Here is a 23,118-nt window from a genome sequence, read left to right on the forward strand (position 1 = left end):
CTGCGCCCTCACTGCCCGTCACACTGCCGCCCTGCCGTCAGGGAGGGGGAACAACAACAACCTCACCCTGCAGTCACACGCAGCTGTTGATGTGGGTTTTTTTTAGACGTAATCATACGGAATGACTGAATGGTAACCCTATTTATGTAAATTGCAACTTCCACTGAGGCGTATGAACTCTTGGCACGAAAATATTATTTAGTAAAACAGTGAAAAACGCTGTCACTTTGCAGCTTTCTGATGTTGATCTCCTCTGTGGAAGTTAAATGGTAGGTAGGTAGGTATATACTTTATTAATCCCCGAGGGGAATTTTTTTTTTTTTTTTTTTTAAATCCACATCCCATGACCAGAAAATGTTGTCCCAAGCACATGATTGTGGGTTTATGTGTTTGACGGATCTGACTGCAGCTGGAGTTTGTTTTTTGTTTTGTTTTTCATTTAGAGGAAGCTATGACACATTTATTTTTTTTTTTTTTAAGGAAAGTACCACACGGCACATATTTTAAAACAAGTCAGACTTTTTACCTTGTTTAAAAAAAGATCTCAGGATACACATAATTAATCAAATATTATAAAGAATATTAATTCCATAAATTGTTAAACAAATTCAGTTGTCATACATTGAAATAAACGATTCAACCACTATGTCTAAAAAAACCAACTGCTAAGTCAGTAAATCACTGCAGTTAGTAAGAATTATGATCAACTGTGGATGACAGCTGGTATGACAGCCTATCTATCAATCAATGTAACAGTTTCATTAAAAAAAAAAAAAAAAACATGCCCTTTTAAGTTCAGCCTCATTGTAAGCCTTTTGAATCAACAGAAAAATAATAGCATGAATTGCTGATTTTGACAAAGATAATACAAAAGTATTAATATGCAGGATGTCCCGACTCTGGTTTGAATGTAGCTTTCATAATACATTCAAATTAATTCACATTTATGTGTAACTTTTCTGAAAGTCATGTTGACAGAGCACAGTCTGGGTGGTGCTCTGCATCGGCGAGGCGCACAGCAAACTCAGAGTGCCAGTCTCTGTCAAAGACCGACTTCAGCTGGCTCTGCAGGGTCTTATTCTTCCAGACAGGGTGAGGGGTATGCTGGGAAATCACCAGGCCCACGCCAGCTGTGGTCAGAAAGTAGTCACCTGACCAGTTGGAAGTACCTGGGTGGAAACAACGTTATCTGGTCAATGGTTAACCAAACACTTGGAAGAACTGACCTGCTCATTACTTAAAATTCAACAATGAATACAGAGAAATATTATCTGCTCCTCACCAATGTATGCTACCTGATCAGTCACCATGTACTTGTTATGGTTGACTCTTGAAAATGGAATATCAGACTGGTTTCCCACCGGCAAAATGAACAATTTCTGAAAAAAGAATTGAAGTGTGAATTAAAAAAAAAAAAAAAAAAAAAGTGGTGAAGATGTTCAGCAGATGTGTTTATTCTACGTGTTGTCTTACTATTTGGATGTTGATATGGTGCTGAGGGTAGTCCATCGCGGCTAGAGACTGAAGAAAGGGCAGCATGGCTGGATCAGAGTCGCGGCCGCAGCTGATCAGCATCCTGATCTTGACCTTCCTCTCGAACGCAGCAGTCCTGATGGCGTCGTCGATGACCGGCCAGTATCTGCTCAATTAAAGACTCCAACGTGAGGAAATCAAACAAAAGAGGCACACCGTAGATGAAAAAAATAAAAATAAAGTAGCTTATTTTGGTGGTTTGGGTTCACCTCTGAGGCCTGTCAAAGCGTGTGGCGGGAAAGTACTCCATGACAGCTACATCAACAAAATGTTGGGCCTCTGAGATGATGGAGAGAATAGCCTCCAGGTCCTGAGTCCTCGAAAGGGGACAGAATGATGCTGGAGAAGCCTGCAGGGAAACATTTGATTCATAAAAGATATCAGCTTTGCTATGTGGTGTCTGTTGTGGATGAGGTTCTAATCCACACGCTATAATACAGACAACAGTCCTTGATCCCTCATAGTAACAGTATCCTGTAAAAGGGAACTGAAACTTAAGGAACTCACTGAGAGGTACAGCTTGCTGGAGACGTTACCCTCCTTCACCAGCAGGGGGTGATGTTTGTTGATGGCAGTGTCATACTTGGCAGGCCAGGGCTGTGGCAAGGAGCTGTTGGGTTGTCCCATCACCCAGTAGGACTGGAAGATCTTATGGAGGTCCTTCGCTAGACTGGAACAGTTGTAGACCACCACTCCCAGCTCCTTCACCTGCAGCCAAACGGGAATCATCGAATTGTTTGGCAGCATTTTGAGGTTAAAACGAAGCACCTGAGAACGTAGCATTTATGGTTTCACCTGTGTTAGGGCCCTCCAGTCCATGTTGGCGCTTCCAATGAATACATGTTTTCTATCCACGATCCAGAACTTGGTGTGCAGGACGCCTTTTGTCAGGCGCCCAAAGTCCACCTTCCTCACATGAACTCCTAAAGACGGCCAGAAAAGAGAGTCGAGAGAATTTAGTGTTAACGGTGCACGACAAACCAAAACATAAAGGAGTGAACAGGAGAATCATTTCCAAACCTTTCTTTTTTAAAACCTCTAGATCGGTGGAGTTTGTCATCACTGTGGGAACACTGGTCACCACTCGGACAGAAACATTCCTGGAGGGCAACTCTTCAAGATCTTTCAGGATGTTCCTTCCCTGCCGGGGACAGAATGAATGCATGAATCCTAAATATAAATGATATGTTGCGATTACAAGCAATGTTATCTAATCTTTTTTTTTCTGTTTTAGTTGATAACTCACAGGCACGTCAGAGGAAGAGTTAACATTGATGTCTTCCCCAGTTAGTGTCCAATAGAAAGACACCACATCCACTTGGTCAGTTGCCACGGCGATGAGATCTTTCCAGACTTGTTCCAGGGGGAACCCGAATGTTACATTGGCGTTATACGTCACATGTTGAGGGATGCTCTCCACGAGGGCCATGCTGAGGGATAAAACAATCTGCTGAGGGAATTCTTATTGAACTAAATTTATGGTGAAGTCTTTCATCATAAAGACAAAAGATGTGGTTTAGGATGTGTAAAGATTCAGTGGTTTCACTACTGCATTTTTGCTCAAAATTAGTAAAGTACAACAATTATTTTTGCATATTTCAAGAGGAAAGATGTAAAGCTTGATGCCATACATCAGACTATACACAGCATTTAATGTAAAACTCTCAGTTGTATGATAGAGACTTCATCATATACAGTACAATACAATTATATAAAAATATATTTCATGCAGCAGATAGTTCAGTATAATGCTGAAGTGCAAATCTTGACAACTGATCGCTAATGTAACTACACGGTGGGATTATTACCTGCACTGGTCAACAGAGAAATTGCTCCCAGCAGTGTCCTGTGGAAGTGTGTCATGGTTTTGGGGGGCTGGTGGTCTCTCCAGCACAGCAATGGCAAGCAAAATGCCCAGGACCGTCAGACAGCCCAGAACCACAGCCAGCGTCACACAGCTGGTCGACCTCTGACAGAACATGCTCCAGAGTTAGGAAAAAGTGATCTCTCAAACCAGAGGGAAAAGGTTGGTTAATGTTTGTAGTCCTACCTTTTTGTTTGAGACATAACCGTCATGAAGGCTGCTGTACATGGAGGTCATGTTTCCTTTCAAGCACTGATCACCGAGTGAAGATCAAAAGAAGTTATAATCACGGACAGAAGACATCAACAAAACAAGTCGGAGATATCTTAAGTTTCAAACACCAAATTCTGCTCAGATTTCTGCAGCTAAAAGATTTAAAAGGTCTGAATGTTTGTTTCATACAGAAAAAGCAACTTACAGAAAGCAGATGCAGCGACTTCTCTGAAAACAAGAGCTCAAAACAAACGTGCTTCTTCCCGTCCAGCTTTCACCCGAAACTGAGCTGCAGTGATATTTTTACTGGTGTATATATCGCAGCAGTTCCTGTTTTTAACTTTCATTTCAGGTTTTCAGACGTGTATTCACTAAAAAGGTGTACAGTAGATGACAACAACAGCAAAAAAAGAAGACAGGTTTTCTAATTCAATTTATTTGAGAAACAAAAAAAACAAAAACCTGGAATCATCACCCAACAACATTCACAAATCCCCAAACATAAATACCAGCTGACAAATTACAACCAAATCATTTCGGGAGAAAGGAAAGGGAAACAGAATCTGAATATCAAAAAAAAAAAAGAAAAAGGGGGGACACAAATTTGACACTTTCTCTGAGTGTAACTTTGTTGGAATAAAGCACAAAGGGGGGAAACATTATCCCACAGAGGACGAATAGCAGCAATATGAGACGAAAGAAAAAGAAACATTCAATTTTTAAGAGTTTGTAAACAACCACTGGGCTCGGCTGCGTGAAACATCCTCCCACACAGCTCTGCGGCACTTGTCGGTACCTCCCAGTCACGTACAGCATGTGGACCCGGGAGGAGGGAAACAAAAAGCTGCTGGTGTACCGGGTCGCCTCGTTCCCCTGCTTCAGCCTTACAGTCTCTGACAGGAGAGCCAAAGCTCTCAGTTCGCAGCATATCAGGATGAAGTGACGATGTCGGACTAACTTTGTGCAAAACACAACATGTAGGACGTACAGATATGTTCAGACATTTAAATACGCATCACCAGCTAATAACCAAGATCTACAGCTTCACACAATTTACTTTACATGACTTCTTGTGTGCGTGTGTGTGTGTGTGTGTGTGTGTGTGTGTGTGGTCATAGAAATACACTGAGGAAATGTCACACTGTAACCACGGTGCTGTGATAGCTCTCAGTGTGCATAGCAACAGCTCAGTACAAACACAGATAAAAGAGGACTCATCCTGCGGATCCATCCATCTACTGAAGAGGGGGAAAGTTAGCACAACCAAAACACGCTAAATTGGCTTGTAGCAACTGTGAAATATAACATGAACTGATCTAACTGGCACAAGAGGCAACCAGCTCTCTCCCAAATTCATGTTGAGCCAGTTGTCTCACAAAAAAACAAAAAAAACAACTAATAAATACTTTGTACATTCTTCTATAAATCTGGTCCACAAATGTGACAAACAAAATGATAAACATGTAAAAAAACAAAAACCCGGTGTGGAGAAGTGTAGTGGAGTTACTGAGGGAACACAGTACACTGACATCTGCAAGCGATAACTGCAGCTCTTTCAAAACAAATATCAATGAACCCATATTTCCTCCAAAATGGGGGATTTGTCACTAAACACAAATATGTGATGTATTTATGGATTTCCCTGAGATGATTATGCTCAGGCTGGTTTTTACTTAAAACCCAGGAATTACAACGAGCTTTTAAAAATCAGCTGTCGGTCATATCATTGGCAAATAATGAGGAAGATATGCAGCACACAGAGTCAAGTATAGCTTTGAGGCCCTTTAGAGGCGATTGTGAGCTTTATGCAAATATTAAAGTATTTCCTTAAAACATCACCTCATACACGAGGCCCCGCTCAGCGTGCACTGAGGGCCGTTTAGTGCAGGTGCGACTGTGTGTTGCACCACTCAGAAGGTGTGTAGTGCTCATAGTGCAGTAGTGTGTGTGTGTTCAGATGTGCAGGAGGCCACAGTCTCACTTCCCTCCCTCTTGGTTTCCTTTTGTGCACACCGGTCTGGCACCTGGCTGTGGGAGATGAGAGCAGAAGTTCAGCTCTGATGGAAGAACTCAGACTAAATATCCCTCTCTGAGGTCGTCCGGGTTCACAGCTGCTCTCCTGACGCTCTCGCCGGGCCGCGGCCCGCCGCCACGTTTGGAGATGGAGTGGACCGTCCTCCAGTCCCGGGAGGAAGAAGATCTGGAGGATCGACCTCCGGACGAGGAGGAGACCATGGCGGCGGAGGTCTTGGTAGTGTCGGGCTGACCGCCGGGCTCCATGACTGTGTTAATGACTGAAATAAAAAAAAAAGATGTTTTATTAATACTAAAAGTAATACAGTATTTTTTTCTGCGGTCTATAATGTGTCAGAGCGACTCACCCTCGAGTTGTCTCTGAACTCTCCTGAGTTCTTTCAGGATAGATGTGATTTCCTGAAATACAAACATCTCACTTAGATCTTAACGCAAATCATTTACTACCAAACATTTTGCTTGAAAATGACCAATACAAAAAAAAAAAAAAGCACTCACCTTGTTGGAGGTTTTGACAACAGGGACATCGTTGTCAGAATCAACCTTTGCCTCAATTTCTTCCCAGATGTCGACCCTGTCCTGGAACAGGACCCTGCGTGACAAATGTCACAGACAATCATGTCTTCACGGTTTCATGTAGTCTGGACACTTTCTAACTTATTTAATAAATCAAAGTGTAGAGAAACAAAAAACCAGTTGTAACATCTCACACTGGAAACTGGTTTTCATCTGTTTCTAATCAGAAGATTAGTTCCTCTCCTCTCCCATATTGTCAGACTATCAGTCTGTGAGCTGACTCACCAACTTACTCTAATTAAATAAGATTAAATGCTCAGTGCAGTCAGCTTGTCAGACAGGAGCCATAACATTTTTTGAAACAAAGTCAGATTAAGCATGAGAATGAGGGGTGTGTATGTGTGACGCCTGCTTCCTCAATATCGTACTTAATTTTGTCAGCGAGTTGCTCCGTGTTTTCTTTGATGACCACGATGACCTGAGAGACGGGATCCAGCATCAGATCGTCCACGCCGACCTGACGGAAAAATAAAACGCATTACAATGCTCTCCCATCACAGGGGCTTTAAAAGGGAAGCGAAGCAGCACGTCTGAACCGTGTCCGACCTCGTCTCTGCTCCGAGCTCGCTGCCTGGAGCTTCTTTCATGGTCGCTGGAGCTCTGGTCGGGTTCCCTGGTAGCGGAGACGCTCTGGTAGTTCAATCCAGGGATGTGCTGAACCTGCTGGAACAAGCAGATTTTAGAAGGTAACTTTAGGGACCACACAACTGACAGTGTTACGATCTACTGATTGAGATCAAGAATATTAATTTTATTTTTTATTTTAAAGTTTGATCTTTTTCACGCTAAACACCAAAGATGCACACGTACAGGTTGAAGAATTAAACTGAAGGACTCCGATAAAACTTTGAATACGACAACCAAAACACACATAAAAGCATCAACTACATTTTAAATAATATTTTTTTTAAAGTTCTGATTCAGATAATGCAGCAACTTGAATTGCGACATATTTAACCGTTTACCAGAAGAGCTGTTATAAACATGTCTGACGTACCTGCTCGTGAGCGGTCACCGTGGAAACAGGTGCACTGCTCTCCTTTTCGGGGTTTTGTGGATCGCCCTCACCGGCGACATCGTGGATCTCTCTCGCCAAGATAGCCAAGTCTTTGGCCAGATCCTGACTCAACCTTGAACATATATTATATAACATAAGAACAACCAACAGAATTTATTTTTTTATTAAATATAAAAATCCTTTCTATTTGATAGTGATGCTTTGTAACAGTACAGCAATAACACCATGTGACAGTATTGATATCTCTTTTGCAGGAAATTAAAACGGTGTACATTCAAATTCACTGACTGAAAACGGATCAGTTAGATTACCGTCTCATTTCCGGTGGTATTAGCTCCCTTGTCTTAATTAATTGGAGTCTTAATAAAAAATTTGCTCCTCATAAGTTCAAAAGACTGTATGTGTGAAACCAAGTTTGCTATTATAAACACACAGATCTGGAAAATATAGAAGCATCTCCACCAGAAATCCTCAGTTTGTGATTTTTTTTTTCTTACCGTGCGATCTCAGCGCTGTGGGAGGACCAGTTGTTGAAGGCCTCTCCCTCGTGGTTCTCCTCCTCAGAATCTCTGCAGCGGGATTTGGGTCGCAGGGCGACCACGGGCTGGGCCCGAGGCTGACCGCGCAGGCTGTGAGAAGCTGAGGAAGGTTGGGAGCGTTTGTGTTTAGGAATGCTCTGGTTGGAGTCGTACTCCTCCTCTGAGGTAGAGGTATAGTCTGAGCCTTTCTGTCGCCTCCTGGAGCCTTGGCGTTGTGAATTGGTTTGAATTACAGAAGACAGAGAAGTCGGGAAAACGGGAGAGAAAAAGGAGATGAGAAGAATAACACCACCAACACCACCAAGCATTTCAGATGAAATATTTCCCAGAACAAGAGACAGAAAAGATGCCGTGGACGTGCTCATCTCCACATTTCTTACTCATTCATTGTTCTTTGAGGGTTAAAAAAAAATCATTTGCAAACTGAAACGAGCACTTGACTTCCACCGTCCAGCAGCCGAGTACCAGATAAGAACCAACGCGTAAAAACACCGATGAGTCCCGTGAAGCATATTGTGCCAAGACCAGAACCAGTCCAGTAATCAGAGACATGTTTCCCTCAAAACGTGACTGACTGTACTGAAGGAAGTTCCATTTAATCTAAAGACTCAGCAGCATTAATGTTAGTGGTTCTGATGTTAGTGACAGCCCCGAGCAAGTTCCCGTCCAACGCACAACTTTTGGTTGACGAGAAAAAGTTGCTAAGAACAGAACTAATGAAATGAAACGAAACGGAGAATTAACTGATGCCTCGAAATGTTTCAAACCAATTCACCGCTGACGGTTTGATAGACTTTGTGCAGCTTCCAAACCACAACGTCATTTCTTTAATGTAATGTTGGTTTGACTAAAACTGAGGAAAAGGTTACAGCACTTCATGTTTTAGAAATATTAAACAGGAATCTTCTGTGTACGTGTCTGTCTTATACTCACTTGCTGTGCTGGTGGCATATTTGGCGCTGCTGGAGCGTCCACGAGTGATCGGGGTTTTACTAAGAGGCGCTTTCTGTGGCCTTTCGACTGGTTTTGGCCCCGCGGTGGAGGCCCTTCGAACGTGGCCGCCACCCGACTCGGCGCTGCGGTTGGAAAATCCAGCGCTCCTGCCCGTCCACTGGGGGGCGGACGAGGCCTCGGTGTCGCTGGGCGTGCTGAACGAGCTCGTCCGCTTCCGAGGCATGGCCAGCAGATCCAGCCTGGACAGTTTCTTGGCTTCCTGGGGCTGTTTGGCCGGAGCGTTGCTCGTTTCCTGGGACAGCCTGTCCGTCTCCGTCCCCTCGTTGTCCGAGGCCTCTCCCAGGCGAGCCCGGCGGAGCATGGACGCCCTGGTGGGTCTTGGGGTTGACAAGCTGTTGGCACGAGCCACGGCCCGGGACGCACCGGAGGTCTTGCCGTCCTCCTTCTGAAGAGGCATGGTGTACTTTCTGTGTGTTTGGAGGTTGTTGGACTCCTGGTCGGAGTAAGGTAAGCTCTGAGGGTCATCGCTTAGGTCTGTGGAGCCACGTTTCCCCGAACTACGTCTCAGTCCAACGGGCCTCCTGACAGACCCGGTCTTACTGCTGCTGTCTGCTGCATAAGAGCGGTGCTTCTCGGACACTGTGGATTGGTGATGCGAGTCCTGACTAGCTATGCTGGCTGAAGACCTCTCCCTATGGAGGCCACTAGCAGACAGTTTTTTCGTCAGCGTGTTTGGCTTGGTCCTATTGCTATGTTGGCTGACAGTGCTGGAGGTATCCACATCCGACTCCCCAGAAAGCGAGTCCATTATGGGAGATGGAGTGGTCTGTGATTGTCCTGCATGGAGCTTGGCCTCCAGAACAGCCAGAACATCCTCCGTCTCTTTGAGGTAAGAACGAGTGTCCTGACTGCTGCCTCCCTGGAAGAGTTCAGCTTCTGGGTCTCTCAGAGAAGGTTGGCTCGAGATGTTGGGCAGTCTGGCGTTGCTCGGCCGCTCCTTGGTGAAACTCTCCTGTCTGATTAATGGGGATACTAAGCTCTCCTTCAGCTCCTGACTCCGCGTCTCCTGGCCCAGTAGAGGAGCTGATGTATTGGACCTGACTTTTCCAGAGTCCGGACTGCTTCTCTGTTTGGTCAGAGTGGCTGTTGAGAAACCTTTGGTTACGTTTTTCCTCTCAGGCTTGGGAGTGTTGGGTTTTGAGCCTCCTCGTGCTGGTTTGCATGCAGGCTCCTCCGACCCGATGTAGAACGATGTAGACTTGGCCGGGAGTCTCGGATTGTTCTCGTTTTGCTTCTCTTTTGAGTCTGACAGCGGCCTCCTCCTCTGCTCTATGATGGATCCGTCATCGGACCTGCTAGCGTCACTCAGGCTGTCCGGCTCGACGTCATCCTGCACCGTCAGCCTGTGAATGCTGTCGTGAGACCCGGAGGCCACCGAGCTGCTGTCCTCCATATCGAACGTTGCATGCTGGTCATAATGAACATGAATGCTGGGACTATGGACGTCAATCTTCTCGCCCAGCGGTACCTGTGGCAGGATGCGTCGAGCTCTCGACCCGTCGGAGTCTGTGCTGTCGTGGTTTTGGCCGTGGTTTGTACCTCGTGCTGTAGTGGAACAGTTTTAATGCATATTAACCACACATGCTGAAACTGAATATCATTCATATTCATCAGGGTGTCTCATTATCATTTCAAATAGACCAATGTCTCATCAGGTGGCTTACCCCCTCCTGACAGGTCCATCTGGGAAGCGATGTCAAAGAGGCCAGACGAAGGGCCAGATTCTGTGTAGCTGTCTGCCAAGCTGGCCCAGCAAGACATCCACTTAGGAGCCTCTTGTAACAAAGCACCTGCTGGCTGAACCTGAAAGAAAACACAATCACAATCTTTAAAAAAAAGATTTGAAGATTTGAAGAAAGCACAGTTGATAACTGTACGATTACGCACAACAGAAGATCAATATGTTTCAAGAATGAGTGTGTAGTCCAACTGCTATACAAACATAAGATTTTGTTCCTTATACTAGGTTAGAAAGAAAGAACGAAACATGGAAGAACCCACAACCTGAGGAAAGAGGAGGCAAATCAAGACACCAAGAAGAAAAATCAAGGAACCAAAAAGAAAAATTAAGGAACCAAGAAGACAAATCAAGGCACCAATGCATTCGGATTCGTGCATTCAGAGATTTACGGCTTTCCGACCCCACATAATCATTAACCGTCTTTAGAACTGGTGCTAATTATTCATCCATTCATCACTCCCACCCTGAGCGGGATGGTTTACCTTCACCAGACTCTGTCCCTGCTCTGGAGCTGGCCTCAGCTCCCCACAGCTACTCTGCCTACGCTGCTGTCTGCCCTTAACAATAACAGGACTAAAGGCTGACGAGGTTTCTGCTTCACCCAGGTTCGTTCTCACTGGGCTCTCAACAACACCGAACACCTGTCAGGAACAAAGCATTGCAAGTGCATAAGTGCAAGCACGGGAAAAAGTATGGCTGCTAATGTCCGTGGCTCATTCGGACCAGGACGTTTTATTTCCAAGAAACAGAGAAGATCACAAAGCCAGTTTACTTCATTTAAGCAACGTGCTGTGATGTTTGTTTAAGCAACGAGCAGCTTTTCTTCAGATTAAATTAGACAGAACAACTCGCCTGGTCAATCTTGCTTCGTGCTTCTTCCACCTCTTTGTCTGGAACATCTGTCTCGATGGTGTAGGTCCCTGCATCACTCAGAGTGTCCTCCTCTTCATTTCTGGGGCTCCTGACGTCCACGCTCTGAGCTGCCGGGGGCATGACGGGGGCCTTGAGGGGAACAGGCTTGTGGATAGGTGAGGATGTCTGAGGCTGGTAATGACCATCAGATCTCGGCGGAGGGGTTGTGGGACTCTGGTCAGGCTGCGATACGACCGCCGGCCCCGTTTTAGCTGCTCTCGGAGGACTCGAGGTTCTTTTCTCCCGGCTGGCAGAAATCTGCTTCGCTTGGTCGAGTAATTCGGCAGTAAAGTCCTGGGCGAGTTTAGATCTTCGGCCGACGCTGCTGAAGGGTCTTGCAGACACAGATGAGGAAGAGCGAGAGGAGAAGCTTGTGCTGATCCGGTCTTCTGTCTTCTCCCTTCGTAGAGAGCCAGCTCTTTGGGGGCCGGTGGAGGCCGGGCCCTTCAGGGGGATGGTGTAACGCTGGGTCGGGGGAGTGCTGGACAATGGAGGTGGGACTTGTTTCTCCCCAGTTGGGCTTGAGCTCTTCCTTGCCCTCTCCAGACGGATCCTGGCGCCTGAGGGCTCCGGTGGGGTTATATTATTGGTGAAGGACTGGGAGCGCATCTTTCTCGGGTTTCCGTCAAAGAATTCAATGACAAAGGCTTGGTGGGGCTCAGTCTTGCCAAGACTGGAGAGGGACTGCAGCTCTGGTGGAGAGTAAGACGAAGGCTCTTCGGTGTCAGGGGAGGCGAAGCGCTGTGGTGGAGAAGCTCTCGAGGTTTGTGGAGAAACTTCGGACACAATCTGAGGCTCTGATTGGACAAAATCGTTTCCATTGACTGCAGGGTACCCGAAATCACAGTGAGAGCCATCTTCATGGTGGCTTGCTGATGATGAAGACAAAACAAGTTAACACATGATTCCAAAGGAAGCTCCTGCATGTAAACATAAACAGACACTACATGGGGGTCTCACCCTTGGTGGTCTTCAGAGCTGATGGGTCACTGTTTGTACTGTACGTATCTTCAGCTTGTGACATCCTCCTCATCATGCTGGCATTGCTTTGAACCAGCCAATCAGCAACTTTGCTTTCTGCTGACATCACCTCAGAAGGAGTGGTCACAACCTCTGAGGAGGGTTGCTTACACTGCTGGCGGAAAGAAAACTTGGTCACGTGGTCCTTGATCTTCATTTTACCTGGAGCGCATTCATCAAACTCGATGGTGAAGGAGGCGTGGCTTTGGACCACGGGAGGAGTAGGGGTGGATGGGACACACGGGGTGGGTTCGGGGGTGTCCTTCGTTGGAACCTCATGAACCTGCGATTCGGGTTTCTTGGGCGGTCGCTGCTGCAACTCCTTTGTTGGGATCTCGAAGTAGCTGGGCTCCCGTCGGTAGGAGAACATGGCCTTGGCTTGACTGTCTGACAGAGAACCGTTGACCCCATATTTGGATATGTCATCAGCAGGCTCTGTTATCAATGACAGAAAATACACCATCAGTTTTAATGATTGTTCCGCATAATCCACCGAATATACAAAAAAATACCACAATTAAAGTTAAGTATCTCAAACTAACAGTTACTCTAAACTAGGGACATTTATTTGAATGTCATTGTTACACAATTCCTGAAAATAGGAGCCACAAACAACATGAAGGTTTCAACCGTCAGGCTGAAAAAAAACAAATCACCCAGTTGGTGTCAGGGTGCCAGTTGGATGTGGCTCAATATCACTTTAGGGGCTCAGAGTCCAGCAGAGGGCAGCTGAGCGGGAATAATCTGTTCAGGTCCAGGCAACAAGAGGAAGACAACCACCCACCCTCCCCCCATCCCCTCCAGCAGCTTAGAGGGTCATAATCCATCACGAGGTAGTCAGGCACTGCCCACTGTCCTGGCATGTCCTGGCATGGCATGGCCTGGCCTGGCTAACAGTCCACAACTGGCAGCCAGCGACCTGCCTTGGGCTTAACACCATCCATCTCCCAGTGACCCACAAAGAGCATCGGATAGCAGCGCCGTGAAAGCCTGTCATTACAAATTCTGATCTAATTCACAAATATGTTGATATCCAATACAAAGAAGTCTGTAGTAGAATATCTTTTAGCTTTCAAAATATTAAGACTTCGATATAAATATTAAAATTAGGTAAGTAGACTGTTTGTAAACACAAAACACTCTCTCTGACCTGGAGACTCCCGCTCTGGCAATTTTCCACCTCTGTTGAGCTTTTTCTTGGCCGGGTCTTCGTCCTCCCCCCACCAGGACGGCTGGCCGTACAGCGGAGTAGGCTTGGATATCGGAGAATCTGTGGCAGCTAGCAGACAAGCGAACAAACACAAACACACACACAATCAGGCACATGGTATATACTCCGGCACAGGCAGGAACGAATAAAGAGTCAAACAAACAACTGAATAAATACAGCGCCTCTTGTATTTATAAGCCACTACGTTTATGTTGGTCACATGACAAAACTATGTTGTGTCTGGGTTTATTGTTGCAACAGCAAAACGTTACGCAACACCGGAGCTCAGCGGGACATAGTTTCACACTACCGGTAGCCTACGGCTTCTTTTTAAATTCCCACACATTCCCATGACAAAGAGAGTCGAGAGTCAGATTGTGATACAAACTGCATCACATAAAAACCACCAAAACCTAATCCTCCTCATGTGAGCACGGCTCAGATAATCCTAATCTTCAAGGAAACAAATACAGTGCAGGATATAGAATAACTAGCGTATCAAATCTGAGGCTTTCTGAAGACGATGACACTCATTTTTTTCATTTCTGTATATGCTCCCTACCCGTATGCAAGCAGGGGGAGCGAAGGTTTATTTTGCCGATGATGTTTCTGTGCTGGTGTTCAGTCAGATTTGTCATATAGCCCGGCACACCAGCCAGCCTCCATCACACTAATCACATAATCTCCAATGCCGCTTTTTTTGGCCCGATAGATCGGATAAACAAGCTCTTCGGAGAGTAATATGGAGGCCACACAATGCCGGACACCAGCAGAACTCGGCCACTGTTGCCTTGGACACACAATAAGGCATCAACACAGCGACAGAAGCAGAGGGGCATGTTAGTAATTCCTTTCCATTTACTCAAGCCTCCCTTTTTAGCTTAAGAAAACATGGGTGTTGCAGCTACAGCGCACAGAGCCATGTTAAATGTATTATTTTATTAATGAGCAAACACAACCAGCAGAAGACAGTAAAACGATGACGACTGTTGATAACTGCTGCACTTGTTATTTAGATACAGACTTTAAGAGTTTGTGAAAATGTTGTGTCCTAAAAATAGAGCGATGATTTTCTCCCCTTAGATCATCAATGATGAAGCATTGCGACACTTTGAATCATGCAGTGTTTGTGTCTGTACTGTGTCTGTAAATGTTGGGAACGTTTCACTCCCCTTTTCTAAATACTAAATAGCTGCAGGTCGTGTCAGAGTGAAGCAGCCGGACCGAGTCGCGCTCTGTACGACTGAAGTGTTCGGCCCTGCAGACAGCTGGAGGACTGGACTCCGTCCACATCCTGTACAGCTGCACGGGAAAACAAGCAAGAGCACACAGAAAAGAGACTCGCGCACAGAACGTCTGTTAATTAAAATAAAGACACACAACACAAACTCCATAGAGAACCTTCAATCTGCACCAGGCGAAAAAACAACAACATCACATCATGGCCTCCGGTCAAGCAAATTCAAAGAGACGCCATTTGCATGAAGTCAACGGAGACGTGAGGACTTTTCTACACGTGTTCCCTTAAATAAACAAAGTGAAACAGAACAAAGATGTCTGTTGTGATGGTGTCTACATCCAGTTATCTGCTGAATCTAACATCGGCTACTCATTGTAAGTGGCTGCCAACAACTGTGGCTTTATTTTCTATGTAAAATACGATCCTTATCTTCTTGTGGCGGTGCATTTAGTTATCTCACTGGGGAACTGGAGCACTAGAGCACAGCGCGACGCTCCTAGTAAACATGTCCTCAGTGAGAACGTCCACCAAAGACTTTACTTTTTTTTGTATTATTCTGCAATACAATCCCACTCACCTACTAGAGCAGGACTCTCATAATGTTTCCCTGAAGTGCTGTAGTTTGACTGCACAGTTATGAGGCCCTGCGAGTAACATGAGCTGCTGGAAAAGTCTTATTTTAGGCACCGGTTGTAGTTTTTCCCTCTAAGTTCACGGGGGGCCGATTACGGAGCAGAAAACACCAGAATTGCTCGAGCAACAGCTGGAAGAGGTTTCTATCGGCGTGAATGAGCTTCATTCACAAAGTGCTTCTCTTCCACGAACAGCTCCACGACACATGTTGAACCGTTGTCCGTGTGCTCGGCAGCACCCCGCCTCGTCAGCAGTCATGCATGGCTGACAGAGATAAGACTGCTTGTCCTGAACTCCTGTGCGCTCATCCTGCAGCTCTATTTCTTTACTGACACTTCAGCCTCTCTACTGACACGCCGTCCTAATCTCACACCGGGGAGGCTCTTCATAAAAGAAGCCCTGACCGTCCTATTGAGGGATCTGCGGCTAAAGCGGTGCAGCACATGGAGACTTCCTCTTCATTTATCTTAATTGAAATAGCTCCTCTGAGACGACAAGAAGAACAATTAACCTACTTGTGTTATCTTGAAGGCTGCAGGCTCACGTAGCTGCTGCGTTGTTTACCTGTGAGCGACTGGGCTCTGCGCTCAGCTCGGTCCTGCGGTTTCACGTTGGAAACGGAGTCTTTGCTCGTCTCCGAGCTCTGGAAGGACAGCTTCTCCTTGGCCTTGGCCTCCAGGGCTTTTATGCCAAGATGCAACTGGCTGGTGTATTTCTCATGCTGCGCACAGAGACGGGAGGGAAGCAGGACGTGAGAAACCATCTGCCGACAATCAGTGCAGATGTAACTGTCCTCGTACATTAGATCCACCGGGACCTCCAGATTTAGTTTCTGTGTCCTGTCGTTAACAAACCAGGATTATTTGCCGAATGCCTTATTTGAATTCATCAACAAACCAAAAAAAAAAAAAGGTGGACTTTTTCTACTGGTAGAAATGGATGTTGACATTGTAATGACACAATTTACATAGTTTTCACATTGAAATAACATTTATGAAAAAAAAAAAGTATCAGTCAGTATTACTCACTTTAAGAGCTTCCTCTGGGACTTTGTGTTGACTCTTCTCCAGGATGTAAACGTGAACATGTGCAGAAGGAGTTAAGGTATGGACACCAAAACACCGGTATTTCTGTTTCTGTGAAACAATGAGTAATCTAAATGTAGATGTATTGTCACAGTTTAACATCTGGAGGGACTCATCATCGGGAAGATATTCACACACACACACACACACACACACACACACACACACACACACACACACACACACACACACACACAACACACACACACACACAACACAACACACACAACACACAAACAAATCTGCTCCCTAAAATATGGTAAATATGTAGTTTATTACAAGCTTGTTTTAGTTTCCAGATTTTCTGTTTCACCATTTGAGTTTCCTTCTCTGGGGGAAGGGAGGGCAGGGGGGAGGGGAGATGGGGGGGGGGGGGGGGGGTTAAAGGGTGCAGGAGCTTTTCTGTCCACAGTGGACCATAATCTAAAACCCCTGACTGAAAAACCACATGGGATTAACGTGCCAGTGGAGAGAAAGACCACAGCGGGGAAAGAAAAGCCAATAAAAGTGCGAGTGAAGCAGCAGCCAACCGCTGGCTCATTTCAGCGTCAGCTGTAGTTCGACAACTTGAACTGACTGATCTGAAGAGTCTGTGTCACACGAACGATCCAACATCCTAATAAGGATTAACCTGAGATTCAAATAAGAGTTATAAAAAATTTTTTAAAAAAGGATATCATAACCGAAGCGAACGACGTCGGACAGCTTGAGGGTGATGTACGTCTGGTCCGGGATCCTCAGGTCGTTCACAAACGTCTGCAAAACAGAAGAAACAACAGCGCTCACGTGATTTTCATGAACTAAAATGTGCCGACTCACAGGTGAGCAGCTCTGTAATTCCTCGCGGCACGCGGCCGGATCATGTAAGGTGCTTTGCAATTGGCCCTTTTGCTGTTGAAAGTTAATCTCTGACTAGATTAAGCTGTTACGCAACTGCAGCCTCAGCTTCGGTGGAATGCTTAAATGGTCAAGGTGGAAATAAACACATGCAGCAGTGCTTCGACTTTCTTCTGCCTCAACTGAACAATCAGAGAGAGAGAGGAGCCACTCTGTTTGACTTCAGACCACCAAATATTAAGAAACACAAGGACAAACACTGTGCAGAGACGAGCAGGTCTTATTTAATAAAGAGGAAAAGCCAACGTAATTGGGGACGAATTTTAGTGACAAGGCCTCGCAGTGTTCTGCTCTGATTAGTTTGGCAGCGGCTACCGAGGCCAAAAGAAACACTCGGCGGGAACAATGAGCGGTCTCTCCCTCCGCTCGGCCCCGGGACTCCACCGGCATAATGGAGCAATGAAGGGAGAAGAGAGAGCTGCAGAGCGAGGAGGAAAATCCAGCCTGCCGTTCTACCGACCGTCTCTGGCACGCTCAGATGTCTGAAGCGGACTCGCTCACCCCGTTCAAGCTGCCGAGGTCCTTCACCATGTGCTCGTCGGTGTCCTCGTCGTAGTTGATCACGGCGTGCTGCTTGTCCACGCTGCGAGACTGACAAACAGAAAGTAAAGTCACTGCGGCTGAAAGGATTTCAGACAAAAACAACATTTTACATTTGATCTCTTTCTTGTTTCTTGGAAATTTTAATGGCCTTTTTTTAAAAAAATAAAAAATAAAAAATAAATTTTACATTCAATGAATTAAATAATAAATTGAGGAAAATCAATCTAGAGATTATGTCATTTAAAAAAAAAAAAGTCACGATCGTTCATAGTGATCCTAAACGAGGACTTCAGACCAGAACCACCTGCAAACCAGCTTTAAACATGGTGTTATAAAAAATAACATTAAAGTCTGTGTGCTTCTCTTTCAATATGCTTCCATCATGAAACAGATTCTCTCTGCTCGTTAACAGCTCATTAAAAAAAATGAACCCTGGAACATTTATGGGCTTTTTATAAAAATCCCTCTCCACCAACAGTGTTTGGAGACTTTGTCCGTGCTCACCCGTCCTCAGTGGACTTCCCAATACCTTCGGGTAGATAATGTCCTGCCTGAGGAACTGGGTTCATCCGTTACTTTACCTTCTTAGATTAATCTAACTGTGCAGGATGGAGCTCATTAGCTTCACTTTGCCCTCCTTATCAGAGAAAATGTCGACTCTGGCTCGGACAAACAATAAATCCCTCTGCTGAACGCAAACCTAACAGCAGCAGCTATAAACTGTGAGCTGTCTGATCTAATTACTGATCTTTGAGATGCAAATATTGATCAAACGGTCGAGGCCCTGAGCTGCAACAGGATCCTCCCGTTACAGACGTTCATCGAGTTGAATGGAATAAACAACAAAACCAGCAAACTTTAAAAGGGTTAAAAGACGATTTAAAGGCCGTGAGTGAGTGCAAAGTCAGGAAGTCGTCCTGAGCTGTTAAGCAGAGCGATAGAAAAGTTCGCATCATGTCAGACGGAGGGAGAAGCTGAGTTTGTTGTTTTTTTTTCCTGCATCGGGCGACGCCTAAATGTGGATTCGAGTAACTTTTCCATCCAAGCGAGACCTCTGCGGTCGGCAGGCTTTTCTGAGCACAACACAAACTGAGGGACGTATAAACAACTGCTTCTGCAGCACCGACACATTCACTGGTCTGAATACGGACAAAATGATCAATATATAATAGAAAGACTTATAATATAATAGAAAGACCACAAAGAAAGTGTTTATAACAGGCAGAGCAGGGGGGAAACTTAAGCTGTGTTTTAAGTTGCTGTTATGAAAGGCTGTCACCGTGGTTACACACTCAGAGAAGCATGCATGGAGACTCACACTGGGTTGGGTTTTTTTTTTTCCACATATTTCTGTGAATGTCTCTCCTGTCAGACATCACCTGACCACCTTTCACAGATGACAGTGAAGCCCCGGGGGAGAAGGGGGGAGGAGGGGGGGGAGGACGACGACACCCTGCTGGTGTTTGCTGTGTAAACTCCCAAAGTTCACGAGGTCGAGCTCACCTGCAGCATCAGCTCACAATCCTCCCGGCCGACGAAGATCATCTCCCGTGGCAGCCGGTGGCGGGTGCCTGAGCTGCTGACCAAGAACCATGACGTCACACTCATGTTGGGGCCACGAGTCAGGAGCTTCTTGGCATCCTGGCATGAGACAACAAGGCAAAATAGTCAACGTTTGTTTTTTGGGATGGGGCAGAATTAAGTCACCTGTGTTTAAAGTAACGTGATGGAGGTTGTTTTCAGTGAAGGGAAGTTGTCGCCTCACCTCAGTTACACCTGTTTATCCAACCGAGGTGTGAAGGTGATGCAATTAAATAACATCTCTGGATTTATTTTTGCATGAAGGTTCCACATAAATGTTCACACGAGGCACAAATGCAGATTCCTTTATCCCTTTATCCAAAAAACAAACAAACAAAAGGCAGCAGATATAAACTCCCTCATAAAAAGGTGTCATGGTGGGAAACCTGTTGCAGGTCCTACTTCCTGTTACCTCGGTTCACTAAACATTACTGCCACAAACCCCAAACCGGTGTTTATATATTCACAATACAGCCGGTTTAAAGGCAGCACTGAGGCCGTTTTTAACTGTTTTAATGACTTTCGGAGTTTCAGTGAGAGCTGGTTCGTCTGACGTCACACCCTCCAGCACCGACTCACCTTTAACGCCGTCTCCGTTTTACTCCTGAGTGAAGCCAGAGTTTCAACTGAACGTCCGACAGCTTCGTGAAATCCGACGACCGACACATAGAAGTTTCCAGGTAAGACTGGGCAGGTAAATGTCGTTCACACCCTCCTCTTCCTCCTCCTCTTCTTCTTCTTCTTCTTCTTCTTCTTCCTCTGGGAATGACAACCGGTCGAAACTCTCCTCCAACGCCTCTTCTGTCCTCCCGACACGATGACGTAGCTGACATGGCTCGTCAAACGCCTTTAATCTGAGAGGTGGAGAAAAGTGAGAGCTCTCACTCTGTACGATTTTCGGGTGCTGAAGCTGCTGTAAGGACGTGTAATAATATAAAATAAGATAGAAAAAAATTTAACTACTTAAATTCAGTTGGGAAAGAAGTAGGTGATTTGAAAATGTAAAAGGTATAGTAAAAGTAGGCTACATAAAAATGAGGAGCAAAATGTAGTTAAAGTATTGAAAGAAATCATCTTTTAAAAACTTGATATTATACACTTTGTCAAATGTTCCATCTTGAAAATAACTAAAACTGTTAAATAGCAGTGGAGCAGGAAGTGCAGTCTCTTTCTCTGAAATGTAGTGGCAGGCATGGAAATATAAAGTAGTAGAAATACAAGTATCCTGCTTCAAAGTTTTAGTGAAATACAGCAGACTACCTCACTAAATGCTCTTCGTTACTTCCCATCATAGCTCTTTGTGCAGAGCCCCAACAGGAATGTACTTTTGGACAAACAGCTTACAGCGCATGCGTGGAACTAGAGTTTTGTCTGGTGAGTCAGTGTCTGCATAGACGATCTATGGCTGTAATCATGTCTGGACTGGACTTTGTTTATCCCGTGTTTCACAAAGATTAAAATATTCCTGCTTCAAGTGTAAGAAAGTGGAGTTTTTTTGTGACAGTTACCTAAAACAGTCTGAAAACGTTGAAACTATAAACTATAAACTGATCTTTCCAAAAACATCTCGTTCGTTAAAAAGTGTGAGTAAAGGAGACACCAGGAATTAAAACGTCATTCTGCAGTTTAAATTCAAGTTGCATCTGTATAATCATTTGCTCGTTTGTGTTACACTCAAACAAAACCTCCAGTGCTGATTGTGTGCTGATGTGGATGCTCTTAATCCAGTGGAGATACTTGTGACGGAGGTTTGTACAGCTAGATGGCGCTCTGGTTCCAATTTAGAGATTCAGAGATTCATTCAGGCAATTTTAAAGAATCCACAAAGTCACAATAACCCTCTGTGTTTTATATTAGATATAAACAATCACTATTTATTTACTCCATTCACCACACTGGGATATTTCGCTGCTGGTTATACTGAGTTTAGGGGTTTTACCCTTCACACAGTCCCGCTCTGAGTGTTATCAAAGGGCTTGTAGTCAACAATAATGTTATCAAATACATAATAATACAATAAAAACCTGATTAACTTAGAATTGACTTCATGTCCAGGAACTGCAGGGTGTTGAAATGTGTGCGTTCTGCCTGTGTGCTCTATCTGCAGCTGCAGAAGTGAAGTGCCGTCAGTTACACCTTCAGGCAGCGGGTGAAGAAGCATCCATCCTGCTGAAGGGTTTATGAACGAGTGGCTCCAGGCCTCTCTCTGAGGTGCTGATCTTGCACGCTCACTGCTGTAACATCAAGGAACAAATATTAAATCATCAGAGTTTACAGTGAACTACTTCATGCTGAAGTTTCACTCAAGTAAAAAGGGTTTCATGGCTGTTGTAGAAAGTAGAAAATAAAAAGTGCATTCTCTGGATTTTGCATTGAAGTTGTTTTAAATGTGCTGAAATGTTCCAAATGTACTATTTGTCTGCCTCCTCTAAAACTTCTCAATTATGATATGTGAAAATGCTAAATCAATACGGGATTGTGACTTGGACCTGGATTCACATCATCACCATATTTATAAAAGAAGATTTTGTTTATGCCTCCATTTCTCAGAGAGTTACTTGTGGTTCTGGTACAAAGGTTCTCTGGCTTGCAGACGGTGTGTGAGTGACATGCTCCTCACACAGCACATCGCCACCCAGGGGAGGCCAGTGTGGCAGTGCTGCACCCGCTGCTTTGTTGCATGATTTGGGCAGTGCAGCTGGAGTCAGGTAAGGGATGGTTGTCAGGTAAGTGCCACACCGGGCCAAAAACCTCACGCTCACCGTGTGATGCTGTGCATTGCAGCTGGCCAAAAGACAGACTGGGAGCCCTGGCTGTCAACATCTGCTCCAGAGACCGTACCATCTGCCCGAGGCCCCGGGGGGAGCATCTCTCGTCTCAGACCAGCTGCAGAACCCCAGACGTGGACCTGAGCAGTCGTGCAGAGGCAGAGAATGTGGCCAAGACACAGTCGGAGCCACTGAGTGTTGGAACATTTGTCTCACACACTTTGCCATGTTTTATTTGCAGGGTGTGATCACAGTGAGGTTGAGGTAAACAAAACACCTGCTTCTATTGATCATTTAGTACCTTTGATGGAGTTAATACTTGCAGAAACTCTAAATCATATAAGGAGGATACCATTCTTGTTTTTTTTACATGCTTAAACTCCCTTTAAACAATAAGCAGGGAGGACTGTTGAATCCAAATTGACTTTTAGAATTGCAAGTCATAAAGATAAGTTCCAGTGAGTAAACCAATCAGGTGTGAACAGAGTTGGAAGAAAACTTCCACTAACGGTGGAAAACTGTGATTTTCTTTTTCCGGAAACCTCTGTGAACATTGTGATACCTGAAAATAAATGGTGGGATGTTTATCCATATCTCACAATGGTGTTTATTTTGCCAAATGATATATGAATTGGTTTATTGTTGAGTCTTATTGTTGTCTTTGAGATTTCCTAACAAATGATGAATCTACACAGCC

The 23,118-nt window shown here is 45.1% G+C and overlaps 2 protein-coding genes across 3 annotated transcripts; both read right to left on the reverse strand.

The window, feature by feature from the left end:
• Nucleotides 1-47: 47 nt before the first annotated feature.
• LOC138199791 (5'-3' exonuclease PLD4) lies at nt 48-3,875 on the reverse strand. Its single transcript, XM_069151993.1, has 11 exons — nt 3,816-3,875; nt 3,584-3,649; nt 3,342-3,502; nt 2,780-2,963; nt 2,554-2,674; nt 2,329-2,456; nt 2,041-2,241; nt 1,743-1,882; nt 1,474-1,639; nt 1,283-1,379; nt 48-1,169 (listed from the first exon to the last, which is right to left on the reverse strand). The coding sequence occupies exons 2-11, from the start codon at nt 3,632-3,634 to the stop codon at nt 967-969; spliced, it is 1,452 nt and encodes a 483-aa protein (XP_069008094.1). The 5' UTR covers nt 3,635-3,649; nt 3,816-3,875; the 3' UTR covers nt 48-966.
• A 155-nt stretch (nt 3,876-4,030) lies between these two features.
• Nucleotides 4,031-20,469, reverse strand: cep170ba (centrosomal protein 170Ba). Of its 2 annotated transcripts, none has more exons than XM_069151999.1 (18): nt 20,233-20,469; nt 19,576-19,713; nt 18,031-18,120; nt 17,308-17,388; nt 16,576-16,632; nt 16,112-16,268; nt 13,615-13,743; nt 12,405-12,899; nt 11,385-12,316; nt 10,456-10,594; nt 8,711-10,336; nt 7,736-7,982; nt 7,218-7,350; nt 6,767-6,880; nt 6,589-6,677; nt 6,143-6,236; nt 5,992-6,043; nt 4,031-5,904 (listed from the first exon to the last, which is right to left on the reverse strand). In XM_069151999.1, exons 2-18 carry the CDS (start codon nt 19,678-19,680, stop codon nt 5,681-5,683), a joined length of 4,764 nt encoding a protein of 1,587 aa, XP_069008100.1. In that variant the 5' UTR covers nt 19,681-19,713; nt 20,233-20,469; the 3' UTR covers nt 4,031-5,680. The 2 variants fall into 2 exon arrangements, with proteins under 2 accessions (XP_069008100.1, XP_069008099.1); XM_069151998.1 differs by having other exon boundaries at nt 6,767-6,883.
• Nucleotides 20,470-23,118: the final 2,649 nt, after the last annotated feature.

Source organism: Embiotoca jacksoni, unplaced genomic scaffold, assembly GCF_022577435.1.
Source record: "Embiotoca jacksoni isolate LCO1_2020_lvr unplaced genomic scaffold, fEmbJac1.0.p SCAF_18, whole genome shotgun sequence".
Taxonomy (NCBI): Eukaryota; Metazoa; Chordata; class Actinopteri; family Embiotocidae; genus Embiotoca; species Embiotoca jacksoni.